The sequence below is a fragment of the Pantherophis guttatus genome, chromosome 4 (assembly GCF_059756535.1).
Source record: "Pantherophis guttatus breed Tessera chromosome 4, ASM5975653v1, whole genome shotgun sequence".
Taxonomy (NCBI): domain Eukaryota; kingdom Metazoa; phylum Chordata; class Lepidosauria; order Squamata; family Colubridae; genus Pantherophis; species Pantherophis guttatus.
In genome coordinates, this window is record NC_142066.1 from 95775501 (window position 1) to 95794420 (window position 18920).

The 18920-nt window shown below is 40.4% G+C and overlaps 1 protein-coding gene and 1 long non-coding RNA gene across 2 annotated transcripts in view; one reads left to right on the top strand and one right to left on the bottom strand.

The window, feature by feature from the left end:
* Positions 1-18920, top strand: part of TGM4 (transglutaminase 4) — a 73326-nt gene that overhangs the window by 40173 nt on the left and 14233 nt on the right. The window contains exons 7-9 of the mRNA XM_060685955.2: positions 8466-8640; positions 8788-8926; positions 18770-18873. Of these exons, the coding sequence (XP_060541938.1) occupies positions 8466-8640; positions 8788-8926; positions 18770-18873 (418 nt within the window). The remainder of the gene's footprint in view (positions 1-8465; positions 8641-8787; positions 8927-18769; positions 18874-18920) is intronic.
* On the bottom strand, positions 117-8530 carry LOC132710241 (uncharacterized). Its single transcript, XR_009620968.2, has 4 exons — positions 6993-8530; positions 5420-5465; positions 2288-2599; positions 117-1389 (listed from the first exon to the last, which is right to left on the bottom strand). It is a non-coding gene; the product is annotated as an uncharacterized LOC132710241 (long non-coding RNA).

Sequence of the window (18920 nt, forward strand, 5' to 3'; positions counted from 1 at the left end):
GTATATTGTAAATCACAAAACAGAAATCAGTAAAACTAATCTTCCTATCAACCTGAACTTTAGCCTATAAGTGTAAATCTAATGCCTGACAGATATTTTAGCCTACAACTCTTGGATTCAATTCAATCAATCAATTTTATTCATTTATTGATTAGCCCTTTGGGCCATATCAAGTGCAGAATTACAAAGACAAATCATTACAAAGGTTTGGTAAAACAAATTAAGTAAGATTGGAATAACTCACAATTAAAATACAATTAGAATAAAATACGATCTAAAATAAAATCGGGATAAAATACAATAATTTAAAGTACTATTTAAATATAATTAAATTTATATTATAATGTCGCCCCTGCATCTACCCAATCAGTGTTAACTGCTATTAAAATTACATTGTTAGATCAAGTGATCATTCTTACAATCTACCGCATTTTGCTGCAGGGATTCACTTCCCTATGGCCCTATTAGCTAGGGCAGAGAATTGAAGTTCAAAGAATGTGCATCAGTGGTGGGTTGCCCCCAGTTCAGACCAGTTCTATAGAACCGGTAGTAAAACTGGCAGGAGGCTCTGCCCACTGAGCTGGACATCATCAGAAGTGATCTGTGCATGCACAGAAGAGCGCACGTGTGGGCACGATGCGAACTGGTAGTAAAGGTAAGTAGAACCCACCCCTGATCTGCATGTAACCCTCAACATACCAGTTTTATGGTCTCTGGTGCTCACAATTGCCAAAAATTGGTGGCGTGTTTACTTGAAGTGGGAAAATATAAAACCTGTAAGAGAACATTATGGTTTCCAAAAATCCATTGGGGAAAAATATCTTTAAAATAATACATGTTCTGGTGACATAAAATATGTCACTACACACACATACACACACACAGAGAGAGAGAGAGAGAGAGAGACTGTTGGACTTTAATTTTGCCTACACTGGCTATCTATATGTACATATGCCTATTGATTACTAGAGATGACAGATAAAGCTTTTGCATTTTTACCCATTTTCCTTATCTAAAATACTTAGTATGCTTGCCTCTATATAATATGCCATCTTTGGTTATTCTAAGCACTTTAATCACTTCCTTCATCTCACAGGTCAGCTCTCTCTGACTTTTGTTTTCAACCTGTGTCATTTCAGTTTTCTAGGTCTTGTCCACCTTCAATTTCAGTGTGTAAATTGATTGAAAATGAAGCCTAACAAATTCTTTCTAGATTTTTGTTACAATTGAAAATACCTAACTTGCTCTCTGTAAATATGTGTACTTGTATATATGTCATTATGTGATGTCATTGTGTCCCTTGCCATTGGTTACTACTTACCATTTGCTCCGCCTCCTCTGTATATAAGCCTTTACTCCTGTCAGACTTCTTGCAGTCCAAAAGTGTTCCTGAGGAAGATGAGAAATAAATATTATTGACACAAGAAAGTCTACAGTCTTTTATATTGGGCCTAACCAGAATAATCAAACTAGCAACAAATTTGTAGCAAGAGGATGGTTTGGTAGGCCCAACCAAACATAAAGATGCAAGACTCACAAAAAGACAAAAGAAGACCTGCCACCAGATACATAACAAAAAGAATGGCAGCTCAGCTGACTCCTGATAAATATACACCAATTGAAAACATGAAGAAACAAACGCAATTACAAGAAAATGAACTGCTAACACAAAACAAACAACTACTAGCTGGAGCAGAAGAACTCTTCTCAACCCCAAACAAAGAAGATGAAGTAAAAAGAAAAATACTAGAATTAATAGAAACAACTACAGTTGAATCAAATCTGCTTGTGAAAATCCGCAGCATGATAAACGACCACGGAACAGCAGCAGATAACGAAAATAACAAACAAGAAAAATACAAGGTAAGAAACTCAACCCCTGACTTTAAAAACGACACCGAAGATAGCGACAGCTTCCCGCCTTTTTCATGGCAGCCATCTAACCCATCTAATACTCCCAAAATGGCCGACCAATTACTAAAAGAACCCCAAACCTCAAACTACAAAGTAGGCAACAAAACCTACCAAGAAGATGACTACCCGAGTTCAGAAACAAATAAAAAACAACTATTTAAACAAAACAAAACCCAACCTACTGAACTAGAAATAGATAACGCTATACAGGTGCTGACTGCAGCACTCGGGACTAAACTAAAAATACCAAACGAACAACCAGAAAATGAAAAAGAAAATTCTAAACTATCACCTACCAAAAGTCAAAAAGAAATAAACTGTCTAAAGAAAGACCTAGCCACCCGAAAAAAGACGCACTGGCAATCATACTTACCTACCGAAGAACGACTTGCTGAGCAACCCGGCTTCATCAACAATGGCGGCCCGCCTCGAACTCCACCTCCTGACTGCTTCGAAGAAAATGGCCGACAAGCCTCCGGTGGCTTCTTCCTCGATCGTCGCGACTTCGGAGACTCCCCAACGAGCAGGGCAGCATCCCAGGCATCCTTCAGTCACCAGAGGCCCTCCAGAAACAAAGCCGAAGAACAGAAGGCCGACTGGGACTTCACCCCGGGAGCTGCAAACACAGGATCCTCCCTCGTCGACTGCTGGAGAAGAATGAGGACTGAGCATGCGCAGAACGAACCTGCAAAGAAAAAAGAAGAAGACATAGATACAAGTCAGCGCAGATCCAGCCAGAACATAGAGATAAGTAAATACAGACATGCATCTACCATACCCAGGCCTTATTGCGAGTATGCTAAGGTCTTAAACCATGGACAGCTCCTAAACATAAATAACACTTCACAACACTCAGGGACAGTATCTTCAGACTTTATAAAATTAAGATTAGATGGGAGCAATTTAATGGAATGGAACCAGTGTTTACAGATTACATATTTGAAAGAGAATGTTTTATTTTTTATTGATAATCCACCAGACAAACCTTGGACTTATGAAATAGACTGCCTCCATCACAAAGCATATTATATATTAATTGCCTCTGTTTCCCCAAGTATACTTCCTAGTATTGAACATAATCTAACCGTATTTGAAACATACCAAAAATTATTCAATTTGTTCTATAGCAAAAGTGTAGCCACCACCACAGAAATTTCTAGAGAATTCTATTCTACCAAACTAAAACATGATACCTCTATGAGTGAACATATCTTGAATCTGAACGCGATCAGGGCAGATCTTATCCAAAGGGGGGAAACTATTTCTGATAACACTATGAAAAGCATTATAATCAATTCATTAGACCACAGCTGGGATAACTATATTACCTTAATCGATAACTTAAGTATAGAACAAATTACCTTAGAAAACCTTACCAATAAACTTATTACTGAAGATAGACTTAGAAAGGAGCGATATGTACAACAAAGGGAAGGTAGAAATCAAAAAAGGACAGATTTTAGAGTTAGAGACAGATACCCACATGAATGTTCAATATGTGGATCTAAAAGACATCAAAAAAGAGACTACCCCAAAAACACAGGATACAGTGACACATATCAACACAAAGATAGGAGAATACATTTCTTAGACAGAACTTCCCCTGACTACAGATATAAACGCAGGGAATCACCACATTCTAGAGAAAGACAGATGTACAGAAATAACCCTAGGGAAATTAAGAAAGGATCACTATATGGAATAAGAAACAGTGACACTTTAACATCTGATTCACTCAACACTTGGCTCATCGATTCTGGGGCCACATGTCATACAACTCACAATAGAAAAATATTAAGCAACTTCACTGAAAAGAAATATTACATTAAAGTAGCAAACCAAAATGAAGTCCTAGTAAGAGGAATGGGAGACACGCATATAAAGGGTATAGGAAAAATAGAGGGGGTGCTATTTGTACCCGAAATTCCAAGTAATATATTGACAACTCTAAAATTAAGTATAGAAAATGAAGTAGAAACCACTTTCAAAGGTGGAAAGGTATTTATGACTAAAAACAACAGAAACATAGGTAAACTATTCACAAATGACGGACTAACATATCTACTACGACAAAGTAACGAATTAATCTACGCAAACTATCAATTGAAAAACAAAGAGGCAAAGTCAGATAGTCATAATGAGGGTAATGATAATAATGCATCAACTACTGATACTAATATGTCTGAAAATTTACACAATGGAAAACCTGTACATGATAATTGTAGCCACCTACTCCACAGAAAACTAGGACACGCAAGTTTTCCTGTCATACGAAAGATGTTAGAATGTTCCAAAGATTTAAAAATAAAGAACTGTAAAAATTATTTGGAATGCTCAGTGTACAATTCATCCAAACTTAAAAATAAACCTAGACCCAAAAAAGCCACTCTCACCACACAATCAATTTTTCAATTAGTCCATATGGATGTAGTAGGCCCAATGAAACCTTCAATTAAATATAGAAAAAGATACTTTCTAACCATAGTCGATGACTACAGTAGATTCGGTTTTGTATACACCCTTAACCACAAAAGTGAAGTTTTCAAAAAATTCAAGGAGTTCTTTAAAATGGTAGAAACACAACACAATATTAAAATTAAACAAATAATGACCGACAGGGGGTTGGAATTCCTATCCAACGAATTTTCAAATTGGCTAAAATCACAAGGAATATTGCACTTTAAATCTTGTCCCTTCTCCCCTTTTCAAAATGGAGTATCTGAAAGGAAAAATGGTTTGCTACAAACCATGGTTAAATGTGTGTTAGACGATGCTGGCTTGAGCCAATCATTCTGGGCTGAGGCCCTTACTTATTCCAATTACACTATAAACCGCTTATGGTCAAGTACAATCAACAAAACTCCATATGAATTCATGTATGGAAGAAAACCAAAAATTGGACATTTACACGTATTTGGTGTAACTGCTGATGTATATGTCCCCACACAATTAAGGCACAAAGGAGAGAAAGTATCCAAAAGACTAATATTTATGGGGTATGAATCAGGAACCAAGGGATATCGCTTCATTGATAAAAATAACCATTTCTTTGTATCCAGATTTGCCGTGTTTCATGAACACATGAACTGGTCAAAAATACATCTCAACGAAATATATCCAGAATCAAAAAACACTACACACACACACACAGAACATTATACATCAGATACCAACCCCAAAAGTATAACAACGAGCAAAATCAAATACCCAAAAGTAATTAATGATGAATGGAAGAAAGGACATCCCACTCTGAAGGTAGATCAATTAACAGAAAAAGAAACTAAATATATGCATAGTGATGAACATCCCCAGAATAGGCCCATTAGATCCAATAGAGGCACAATCCCTAAAAGATTAGATGATTATGTACTGTCTATCCAAGCTAAACACCTGACTCCCAATACATATGATGACATACTAAAGTTACCTCTAGAAGAAAAAAGTAAGTGGGAGGAAGCAATGAAAAAAGAGATGGACAGTTTGAAAGAACTAAATGTATACTCACCAACAGATCTACCCACAGAGAAGTCCCCCATTGGCACTAAATGGATCTATAAAATCAAGGAGTTAGAGGATGGTAAATTCCTATATAAAGCCAGGTTAGTGGCTCAAGGCTTTGCCCAAAGATTTCCAGATGACTATGAGGACACATACTCTCCAACCGTTAGATCAGAAAGTGTGAAAACAGCATTGGTATTAGCTTCCATCTTAAATCTAGAAGTATATCAATTTGATGTACAGACAGCTTATCTACACGCTGATCTTGATAAAGAAATTTATGTAAAAGCCCCCCCAGGAAAGGATACAAAAAAGGGAGAAATTTGGCTATTGAATAAGAGTCTTTATGGACTAAAACAGTCTGGCAAGCGGTGGTATGAATGTTTATCAAAGATACTTAATGGTATGGGTTTTATAGCTACTTCATCTGATTTTTGTTTTTTCACAAAAAGAAATAATGATTCTATTGAATATGTTTTGATTTATGTTGATGACATATTATATTTTGGACGTGATAAGATTAAATGTGATGATTTTGCTAAACAATTGGGCAAACATTTCAATTTAAAAATATTAGGAAAGGTAAACAAGTATTTAGGAGTCCAAATTGATAAAACGGATAAGGGTTTCAAATTGTCTCAGAAAGATAAAATTATAGAACTCATACAAAAGTGCAATATGGTTAACTCAAAAATTTGTGAAACTCCCATGTCAACTGATATTTATAGAAATGTGCACAATGAACACGAGCCATTCAAAGATAACACTTTATATCGATCAATTATTGGGTCCTTATTATACATATCTAATTGGACGAGGCCTGATATCACCCTTGCCGTTAATTTGTTGTCAAGACATGTAACCAATCCTAATTTATACCATTGGGAAGGAATTAAGAGAATTTTGAGATATCTGAAATCTAGCATTAATGTATGTCTATACTTAGAACCATTCACTTCTGAAAAACCAACGTTGACCTGCTACGCCGATGCAGACTGGGCTGCTGATTCAAAAAGCAGAAAAAGCACCTCTGGATATGTTTTTCTTATAAATGGTTGTACGGTGCACTGGTACACTGGCAAACAAAACTTAATTGCCACTTCTACAGCAGAAGCTGAGTACGTTTGTCTATCCAAAGCGGTCAATAATCTAACCTGGTTCGATGATTTGTTATCTAATGTATGGGATGAACCTATTTATCCAATTATTATCAATGAAGATAATAAAGCAGCAATAGATATATCAGCTTCCGAAGCAATAGGCCAACGATCTCAACATATCGATATCAAATATAAACATGTAAGGCAATTGTCAAGTATAGGGTTCATTAAGGCTGTTCATTGATACTAATGAACAAATCGCTGACATCCTCACTAAGCCATTAGCAACCAAACAACATGTATATTTGACCTCTAAACTTAATGTACATATATAATGTTAATAACCCACCATTGGTTAGGTATTTTAGAGGGGGATTTGTTACAATTGAAAATACCTAACTTGCTCTCTATAAATATGTGTACTTGTATATATGTCATTATGTGATGTCATTGTGTCCCTTGCCATTGGTTACTACTTACCATTTGCTCCGCCTCCTCTGTATATAAGCCTTTACTCCTGTCAGACTTCTTGCAGTCCAAAAGTATTCCTGAGGAAGATGAGAAATAAATATTATTGACACAAGAAAGTCTACAGTCTTTGGGCCTAACCAGAATAATCAAACTAGCAACAATTTTCTTTGCTTTGGCCACCATGATGGCTTCATGTTTGGTCTGGATTCTTTGATCCGAACCTCTCTTTCTTGAATTCCTTTGCTTTTCTATTTCTCCTAGTAGAGAAACTTACGGTACTCAAAAAGATAAAGAAATGAAAATATAGTTTTAGTTTTTTTTCCTATTAGCTGAGCTTGAAGGGGAAAGTGGCAGAATTCTCATGAATCTCACCTGGTTCAAATAGGAGGAGGAAGGGGAGACAGGTCCACACTGCATGGTTTCATCAGAAAAAGCTAGTTTTTCACCTTTCTTGTTAAGTTTCTTTAAAAACTTGTTAATAAAGTGATAGTGGAAGATAGCAAATAGTGACCCGAACAAAGCAAGCATCCACTTTATTAGTCAATAGGAATTTATAGGTTGTTTACAAAGAAGTAAGTACAGCATGAAAACTAGACATTCTAGCTTGAGCCTCCACAATGCATAAAATACTCCTTTTGACATATGGCCAGAGAGCACAAATGGAATTTATATTACCTGCCTCCTGGAAGTGGATTGAAAATGACATCATGCATTCCTGTCCTCCAGAAATGATGAGTGGGTTATGTTGTGCTAGAGAAAGCTGGAAGTTCAGATCTGCCCTTGTTCTCTCTCTATAATAGAGGAGAGCATATTAAGACTCCTTGCTCTGAATGAACTTAAGTAACTCTGGATTTCCTGTCACTATGCTATTCCCTAAATAATGGTTGTATTTACTTTCTTTCACATAAGCAACAGCCTGAAGAATATTTTCTTCCAAACCTGTACTCTAATGTTTTTCCTCTCTCCATGCATTCTTTCTCCTATCTATTCTCCACACAAGATGCTGCATATTATGTACATGCAACATGACCACAGCATAATGGTCTTCTAGTTCATTATGCAGTCAATTGTTTGCTACCAGTAAGACCCTGTTCTGAAATGTACTTTGTTAATCTAAGCAATTTCCCCTCCTTCAAATGGAGGGGAAATTGTCTGTAAAAATGCTTATAATAAAAGCTTTTTCTGAAATGTGAAGACAGGTTGACAGCATTTCAGTATTATATATGACAGGGGAAGGATGGAAGTCATAGATCTAATGATTCTAAAAATGACTAGAAATGCAAGCTTTGAGCTTTTTGCCTTTAAGTTTCAAAAATACACCTCACAATTTCAGCACATCCTCTATTTATTTAAATGAAGACTGTCTTGTACTATTAGGGTTGAAAATGCAGCATGCATTCTAGCCTTAAGAAGGATGTTATTTCATGATGTTATTAACAGAACCAGGAATGGGAGGCTTTATTCTCATCAACTCTTTCTTAGGTTAATTCTGATGATGATCGAGGAATTCTGCATGCAAACTGGACAGGGCATTATACTGGTGGTACAGCTCCTTTGGCTTGGACAGGAAGTGTCCCAATTTTGCAACAATATTACAGAACACAAAAAAGTGTCCTATATGGTCAATGTTGGGTTTTCTCTGGAGTGGTTACCACAGGTAAGATGTACTCCTCCAAGCAGAAGCTTTTCCTTTTTATGAAAGCATTTATTAATTACTTTTTATATGTGAAAATAAACAAAATTGTTAATAAAGACAGTAAAGCAGCTAATGAACTGAGAGCTAACAATTTTCTCTTTGTCTCAGTTATGCGCTGTCTGGGGATTCCATGCAGAAGTGTGTCAAATTTTGGTTCAGCTCATGATACAGAGGAAAACCTTAAAGTGGACATTTATTTGGATGAAAAAGGAAGAAAAATAGACTCTTTAACAAATGATTCAGTTTGGTAATTATCAATATATATTATTAAGAAATTGTTTTTATTGAAATGCTAATTTATGAAGAAAATACCATGTTTTCCCGAAAATAAGACATCCCCTGATAATAAGCCCAATCAGGCTTTTGAGTGCATGTGCTAAAATAAGCCCTCCCTGAAAATAAGTCCTCCCTGCATGCACAGCTGGTCCCCGCCATTTCCTCTGGTTAGGGTTAGGGAGACAGAGCGGGAAATCAGGCAAGATGGCAAGAGGAGTCTTGTCTTGCTTCACGCGCCCCAAAATAATAAGACCTCCCTGAAAATAAGGCCAAACGCTTATTTCGGGGTTCAAAAAAATATAAGACAGGGTCTTATTTTCGGGGAAACATGGTAGTGGAAAAGGAAAAACTATTATTTTTTATTATGCAGATGCAAAGTGAATGAGGGATTAATCATAGTTAGTTTACTGCTTCATATATAGTACAGTCTTATGAATGATTACCCAGCTCACAGCAATTTCAACAGGACTGAGACTGGGTCCAGTGAGCAAGGTAGCAGCCCACATGACTAATGGCACACAAATCATACAGCTATAAATCTAAAACAGGAAGGCTGTAAGGGAATATCTATTTGCACTGACTCTGTGAAATTATTCATCATGAGGGCAACTGATCTTCTGACCAGAAAACATCATTAGTTCGAAAATAGCAATAATTCATCCTTGGTAAGTATTTGTGTGATTACAATTTTATTTTACAATGTCTAACTTAGTTTACACTTGTTTTGCAGCTATCTTTCATGGTGCTCTTTTCAAATTTGGATACTGTCTTATTTATAACCAATTTATGGACTTATTGCTTATCTAGAGTCTTTATTGGGCTCTTCTGGCTGAAATTAGATGGCCAACTTAGCCGGTGTGTTCTTTTGAACTGCCCTGCTATCAACCCCCCTCTTACTACAAAGACGCTGCAGGAGAAATGTAGCGTGGAATGTCAGGGTTCCAAGGAATACCCCCAACAAAATAAAGCTCTGAGGCCTGAGGTTCCTCAAAGTTCCAATTTGTTACAGATGTCATGTTGACACATCTGGGAAAACCCAAATCTGAAAGCTTCCAGGTTTCCCCCACCCAGCTAAGAGTTCACAGCCCTGCCCCATACCCACAAGTTCATCACATTGTCCAATAACTCTTCACACTCCACCGGATACAATCTTCAGGTAGTCTCCATCAGACGCAGGCAAAGTCTTTGAATACAGAATGTTGTTATGACTAACTTTCTACCGCTCCAACAACAACCCCCTCCCAACTTCCCCAACTAAAATATGTGGCAATTTAAAAGCAAAAAGAAAATTGTCTTCCAAAACTGATAGGCTTCCCTCCCTCAGGAAAGGAACGCATCCTGGGACAAGACTGAAATCAGGAGTTAACACAATTAGCCACATTAATAACCCAAATTAACCCCCCCCCCCCGGAGGACCCTTAGGCTTATCAGGGAATTTATCATGAAATTGTCTAATTAAGGTGCCTGCCTGAACATCCCAACTCTTCACCCATGTGGCTTCAGACAAGGGGTACCCCTTCCAATGAACCAAATATTGCAAACATCCCCTCTGCAATCTAGAGTCCAAAATCTTCTTTACCTCATAATGAGTCTCACCCTGCACCACAATTGGCTTTGGGGGAGCAGCAGGTTGAGGTCTCAATTTAGATCCCACAGCAGGCTTTAACAGGTTACAATGGAAAACAGGATGAATTTTTCCCAGTATGCGGGGAAGATTTAACTGTACAGTCACTGGGTTAATCACTTTCATTATAGGTAAGGGACCTAAATATTTCAGTCCTAACTTCTCACTCTTCAACCTCAAATGTAAGTATTTGGTGGAAAGATACATGTGATCTCCCATTTGAAAGGGGGGTTGGAGAGATCGGTGTTTGTCTGCTTGCTTTTTGTATGCTTTGGCCGCCTCATTCAGGGCTTTTTTGGTATTCTTCCAGCCTTTCTTTAATGACTCCATCCATTCATTCAGAGTCATGGAAGAAAGCTGTTCTCTCAGAGTTCTGGCATAGGGACGAATTCCATGCTGCTCGTAATCTGAAAAGGCGTCAGTCCCATACTATTATGCACCGCATTATTGTAAGCCATTTCTACGAAAGGAAGCAAGTCAGCCCAATTATCTTGCTGGTAATCTACATAACATCTGATATACTGTTCCACCATGGCATTAGCACGTTCCGCGGCTCCGTTCGTACTCGGATGGAAAGCTGAGCTAAGTCCCTGAGGTAACCCGATGGACCTCAGAAACTCCCTCCAGAATTTAGCAGTGAACTGAACTCCTCGATTGGAGATCACCCGTTGCGGAACTCCATGCAGCTGGTAGATCTGTTTGACAAACATCTTGGCTAATCTCTTAGTTGAGGGAAGTCCAGAACAAGGAATAAAATGGGCCTGTTTGGAGAACAGGTCTATCACAGTCCATATTACAGTATTTCCACCACTTTCTGGGAGCTCTACTGTAAAGTCCATAGCTATTTCTTCTCAAGAGTGCCTGGGCTCAGCTACCAGTTGAAGCAAACCGGGAGGCTTTCCCGGTCTTGTCTTATTGCTGGCACATGTGGCACAACTTTTTACATAGTCCTCCACATCAGCTTTCATCTTTGGCCACTAAAACTGCAATCTAATCAGATGAAGGGTCTTTAGAAATCCAAAGTGACCAGCCAATTGAGAATCATGGCTACGCTGGAGCCAGGGCTGGATTTAGATGAAAAGAGGCCCTAGGCTATTCCACTTATGAGGCCCTTTCACCTATAGTGAAAGTGTAATTTTAATTTTGCTAACAATTTGAATGTAGGCCCCTCTTCATCTTGAGGCCCTAGGCTGAAGCCTAGTTAGCCTATAGGAAAATCCAGCCCTAGCTGGAGCACCAGGAGTCTCATGCTGTTGGGGATGTAAATTTTTGAACATTTCCAAGCTAGTCCATCACAGGTTGTCAAAGTGTTTCAATTGTCGGTTAGCCATGGATCAGTAGATAGTGCTGCCTTCAAGTCGGCAGTTAGCTTCCCATCCATGGGATCAGTCCACCTGCTGGCCTGACTCCAGGTAGTGACTTGCGCCGCACTCTGCGTGTCTGGGATGATGGCATGGATGATGTCCTCCCTGTGGCTGTCATATTGGGTTTCCTTGAGAGGGCATCTGCAAGCAGGTTCTTCCCCCCTGGGATGTATTTCAGCTTGAAATCAAACCGCTTGAAGTACTGCGCCCAGCGGACCTGTTTGGGGGAGAGCCATCATGGCATCTTTAAGGCAAGGTTTTTATGGTCTGACCATACCTCAAAGGGGATCTTGGCTCCCTCTAGGAAGTGCCACGATGATAGAAGAGCCCAATGAACAGCAAAGGCTGCCTTTTCCCATACTGCCCATCTCCGCTCAGTGTCCGTGAGTTTTTTGGACACATATGCGCAAGGAAGCAGCCGCTCTTGGGGGTCTTCCTGGAGGAGCACTGCTGCTACTGTAACTTTGCTGGCATCAGCCTGAACAATGAACTGCCTATCTGGGTCCGGGTGCTGAAGGATGGGCTCCTCTGCAAACAGCCTTTTCAATTTTTCAAATGCTTTTTGACAGCTTAGTGTCCAGGCTAACGGCTGCATTGGCCATGGCTTTACAGGGGAGGGTCCTGTCTTTAGTAGTTTGGTAAGCAGCAGGGCCACTTCCATGAAGGCTGGGATGAATTGCCGGTAGAAGTTAGCAAACCCCAGGAAACTTTGCAGCTGTTTCCTGGTGTGAGAGGCCTGCCAGTCAAGTACAGCTTGCACTTTCCCAGGATCCACCTCTATGCCTTCATGCAGCACTTCATTAATCAATTGCATGAATACAGCAGGGGCTCCTTGGAGACCAAAGGGCATGACTTTAAATTGGAAGTTACTTAATGGGCAGTTGAAAGCAGTCTTCCACTCATCCCTTTCCTTTATGCACACCCTATAGTAGGCTTCTCTCAAGTCAAGTTTAGTAAACACTTTGCCTTTTGAAAGGTAGTTCAATAGGTCTTTCATGAGGGGAAGGGGGTAGGTGTTTTCCACGCATATGGCATTTAATTTCACGAAAATCCATGCAGACCTTCATCCCCCCCCCATCCTCCCATCTTTCTTTTCCTTAAACAGCACCAGGGCGGCTACTCTGGATTTTGCAGGTTGGATGAACCCTCAGACTAGGTTGTATCGATGTACTTCCTCAGGTCAGCCATCTCTTTTGGGGTCATTTAGTATATCTTTGGTTTAGGGAGTTTGGCCCCAGGCTTGATCTCAATCGCACAGTCAGTGTGGCGATGAGGGGGAAGGATGTTGCATTGCTCCTCACTGAATGCTTCAGCCAGGTCCCTGTATTCCTTGGGGACCTGGGGAGTCCCAGGTAGGGCTTCGATGGCCGTGGTGGCTACCTCTCATTGGTGGGGCCTCTGAGGGCTTGTCTCAGTGGGTTCAGCTTCAGGAGGGATGGGCGGCAAAGGCCCCACCCCTATCATGACTTTTTGGTAGCCATCCTCCCATTTGATTGTAGGGGCCCATTTGTCTAGCCAGGCAAGTCCCAGGATTATTGATTCTGCCATTTTTGGGGCTACTATGAATCAAATGAGTTCTGTGTGGATCCCTAGTTCCAATCTGACAAGCTCAGTGACCTGTGTAGCAGGGGTGCCATCTATTAAGGTCCCATCTACTTGCTGAAAGCGTATGGGGCGGTTTAAGAGGTATGTCTTTATGCCTAGCTGCTCAACAATGGGGGAGCTAATTAAGCAATGGGTGCAGCCAGTGTCTATTATTGCTGCTACCTCTCCATGCACCCCTGTCTCTGGCACTGTCAGCTTGACTTTGACCACAAAGGGGTGGATGGTCCCACTTACCATTGGGTCGTCTTTACCACTGCTACTACTGGCCAGCCCAGGCGGCAAATCTTTGGTCGAGGTCTCTTCGTTCTCTACAGGGGGAGGGGAAATCTTGACTGCCTGCCGGGAAATTCTGCTGGCATCCAGGGGCTTTTGTGGGTCCCTTCTGCCTCAGGCTGACATGGCGGGACGCGGGTGTGGAACCGGCGCAGGTGCCAGATACTCCGCAGCTCAATGACCTACTTGTCTGCAACGATAGCACTTGATTACCCCTGTAGATTGAGCAGGAGGGGTTTCAGTGGGGTTTGTTAGAGGATATCTAGCCAAAGTTCTCCCTGGGGGCCTCTCAGCTGAGGGGTTGTGGCACAGGTGAACTTCTCTATCAAGAGCTATTGACATGGTATACCAGTCTTGCAGTTGCTCTGGCACCCCCCGGATTCCACAGGCGGTTCTGACTTCTTGATCAATGGCTTCTTTAAAATAATACAGAAGTATTCTGTCCAGCCAATGTCCAAGATTCCCCGCGACCCGTCTAAAGTCCCATACAAAATCCTTTATAGGTCGATTTCCTTGACTCATCACCTTTATTTCAGCTTCACTCTTGTTGATTTGGTCTTGGTCTTTGAATCTGGCCCAAAGCAGCTCAACAAAACCTTCCACATCATTTAATTCAGCAACCCCCTCATTATGGAGCTTGGCTATCCAGTCAGCAGCATCTCCCTCATTCATCCTTTCTGAGATTGCAGATACCAAGTCGCGATCTGTTTCATATTGCTTTCCATACTGATCTATATGAGCCCATACCCAGCTGAGGAAATAGGCCAGTTTGGTAGGCTTACCGTCAAACGTCGCTCTAAACCGTGGTGGTGGGGCCCTTGCTGGCAGAATTGCCATGGCGACTGGAGGTGGGGTGAATGCCAGCATCTGAACTGGAACCTGCGGCAGCGCTGCTGGCTGCTGGATCAGACCCCACAGCAGTGCTGGGATCGTTGGGGCAAATTGGGCCCATGGTGATCCCGTAAGAGGGGGAGCAGCAGGCACTGGCATCCACTGGCAGTGGACCCACCCCTGGCTGGGATAGAATCCCCAGCCTGGGGGAATAAATTCTGCAGGGGGTAGCATGAAAGCAGGTTGACGAGGGCTGGATACAGGATGACATCCCGGTGATCGTTCTTTCTGTCCCATCTCTGGAGTTGGATCAGGCTGGCAACTTTTCCCAGAATCCATCTCCCTGGACCAAGCTCCTAGGCTTTGCATCACCTCTGCAGCTTCAAGGGCTCATACCACACCTTCAGAAGGAGAATACCAGGTCTCAATAAACCTTCTGGTATGGGCTCCCATGGCTTCCTCTGCAATCTGCTCTCTCCCTTCCATCTTCGCTGAGTCTTCGCACCACCCAAGCTTTAGGTTAGTGCTGGGGCTCAGCACCCCATTCAGCCCCCTTTTGGGGTGCTGCTTAGTTATTTAGGAGATTTGGGTTAATGTCAGGGTTCCAAGGAACACCCCAAACAAAATAAAGCTCTGAGGCCTGAGGTTCCTCAAAGCTCTAATTTATTAGAGATGTCATGTTGGCACATCTGGGAAAACCCAAATCTGAAAGCTTCCATGTTTCCCCCACCCAGCTAAGAGTTCACAGCCCTGCCCCACACTTACAAGTTCATCACATTGTCCAATCAACTCTTCACACTCCACCAGATACAATCTTCAGGCAGTCTCCATCAGACGCAGGCAAAAGTCTTTGAATACTTAATGTTGTTATGACTAACTTTCTACCGCTCCAACAACAACCCCCTCCCAACTTCCCCAACTAAAATATGTGGCAGTTTAGAAGCAAAAAGAAAATTGTCTTCCAAAACTGACATGGACAATTTTTGGATTTAGCAGAGTGAGATCTGTACGCCATAAACACAAAACATTTGGTGTGTCCCTGCATAATAGATACAGTGCCCTTACTGAACTTAATACTAAGTTGGCAGGCTTAGCTGTTTATAATGACAGCGATGACTCAATTGACCAGGGGATTGTGATTTGTGAGAAATAAATTGTTATGGATAGGGGAAGTTGTGAATCAAGTATTGCAAAGTAGTTTTAGTTACCTTAGCAAAGTAGCTAAAAAGAAAAGCCACTTTCTGTTTGGCAATTCAATTACAATTTAAGAAAGGATGTGGAGGTCTTGAAACAGGTAAGGTGTCTGCCCAGTGCTACTGCCAACAGAGAAAAGAGGTGTGGTGTTAAGATTGTCTAGTAAGGACAAGGATGTTGTTGTTGTTGTGCATCTTAGCCCTAATGACTCGTACAAAAAAGATATACTTTCTGTCGAGGATTTCCAGTGCTTGGGGCAGGAACTTAGCAGGATAGCCTGTAATCTTACTTTTTCAGAGGTTTTATCTGTATACAAGCAAAAAGACCAGTGTATAGCGGAGTTCAGTGCATGACTAAAGGAATGGTGTAAAACGTAAGGTTTTTGTTATGTTAGTCATGATGTTTGCAGTTGACCTGATGAAAAGTTTACAAAAGGGATGGTTTACATCCATCACAGAAAGGGACTGAGTTATTTAGTACTAAATTCAGAAGTTTTCTGGAGAATTATTTAAACTGAATAATGGGGACAGAATTGATACAGAACATTTCTATCCCCAGCAACCCAAAACCAATAGAGTTCTCAGTGTTTCTAACATAGATGTTTGTGCAATTAAGAATATTAAGATTGATGTTAAAAAAACACCAAGTGTGGCAGTATGTACAATACCATGTGCACTAATCAAATAGGTAGTAAGGCTAAAGGGGAACTCGGACACAAAACAGGTAATGTAGAAAACAAACACAGGGGTTTGAGTCAAAAAGGACTCAAATGCCTATACCCCATTGCATAAATAGGATGAACTAGAAATCTAAGTACATGACGGCAGATATGATATTGTTGCCATTACAGAAATTTGGAATGAAACCCATGAATGGAATATATAACTAGAGGGACTTAAATTTCATGAAAGAAACAGACCTAATAAAAGAGGAGATGGAGTTGCCCTACATAAAAAAAAGTTTATCTCTACAGAAAGTTCTACATTTAGCCAAGAAAAACCAAATACATAGGTATAGAATATATAGTACCTATCTCAATAATCCTGTTTTCCTGAAAATTAGACCTATCCCCAAAATAAGCCATAGCATGTTTTACACATGCGCCTAATATAAGCCCTACCTCCAAAATAAGCCCTACTTAAGAGCCTGCAGAGCCGGCCAGCCACCCATTCTGTCTAGTTGCTCATGGCCATGGTGGACCTGTCCCTTGTGCCCCGCATCAAGTTATGCAAGGTGAGGCAGGTGTTGGGTGTGGATGGCCTGGCTGTGGAGGTCCTAAGTAAGCTGTTGTGTGGTGCACTGGGCAGTTCTACCCCCTGCCTCACTGCAGCAGCACTTGTACTTCGTGTAGCTTCCTGCCCCATTGCAAACAAGCAGAAGTGAGCCTCCTGTACATGGAAAAAAAATAAGGCATCCTCTGAAAAAAAGCCCTAGTGCTTATTTTGGGGCTCAAAAGCAAATAAGACCAGGTCTTATTTTCAGGAAAAACACAGATAGTAGTAACTGTGAGAGATATCTTGGAGTCCTAGACAATCACTTAAATATGAGCCAGCAGTGTGCAGCAGCTGCCAAAAAAACAGAATACAGTCCTAAGCTATATTAACAGAGTGATAGAATAAAGATCACATAAAATATTAATACCACTTTATAATGCCTTCCCAAGACCCTACTTGGAATATTGCACTAAGTTTTGGTTGCCACAATATAAAAATGATGTTGAGACTCTAGAAAGAGTGCAGAGAAGTGCAACAAAGATGAGTAGGGGACTGATGACTAAAAACATACAAATAACAGTTGCAGAAATTGGATATGTCTAATTTTAAAAAGGACAAGGAGTAATACAATAGCAGTATTCCTATCTCTAAGGGGCTGCCACAAAGAAGAGGGGTCAACCTATTATCCAAAATGCCTGAGGCAGAACAAGAAGCAATGGATGGAAGCTAATCAAGGAGAAAACCAACCTAGAACTAAGTAGAAATTTCCTGACAGAACAAATAATCAGTGGAATGAGTTGCCTCCAGAAATTGTGTGTGCTCCAACACTGGAGATTTTTTTAGAAGAGATTGGACAGTCATTTGTCTGAAATGGTATAGGTTTCCTGCTTGAGCAGGAGGTTGGACTATAAGGACCTCCAAGGTACCTTCCAACTCTGTTATTCTGTTAACTTTGGGTTTGAACAGAAATGGCAATTAGTTTAGAAATGTTAGAAATGTTGTGAGATCCAAAATTGCTACTTAAAAAAAATATATTACTCTTTTTATGTTTCCTAAAATCCTATTCATGAAGGTTTGGAGACTTTCTTATGTTCTAGAAGATGAATGAACAGCTAGAATAAATCTTTGCTGCCTTCTTATGTACAATAAATGCATTGTGAACATAGCTTCTTTGTGTCCTGTTTCTACATTAAAACCTTTTTGAAAATCCTATTGTTTTGCGTAATAGAGAAGCAGGAAAGCATCATCTTAAGACACAGAACCTGAATGACAAAACCTGGTCCTTCACCCACCTCATTAGCCAGAGCAGAAGAACCATCTTCATGCTTTTTCCAATTTCCTTAACACTATGGCACACAGTTGGTCCTGCAAGTTTTAAAAAAGCCCATCATCCTCTTTCAAAAAGCTTCTTAGAAAACCCTACACTTTGTTACACAAAAGGTTCATTCAAAGTATTCAAAACCATTTTGGTATCAGACTAGAGAAAAATCTAATATAATCTACTGCTGCCCATATAATTTTCATCGAGATGGGCCATAAACCTCATATAACTGCCAATGCATCTGGAGGATATCAGTTGGGGGTAAAGCTGTTCTAAGAAAGATTGGAATATATAAGGCCTGTTAACATTCTCTGCAATTTACAAAATAAATGAAATGGCTATAATTTTGTATCTTTATTTGGAACTCTTAATACTTATCTGCATGTAGGAACTTTCATGTATGGAATGAGGTCTGGATGAAAAGACTGGACTTGCCCAGTGGCTTTGACGGCTGGCAGGCAATTGATGCCACACCTCAGGAAATAAGCCAAGGTAGGATGCCAGATATATGCACAAGCAAATGAAAAGTTAGTATTTGG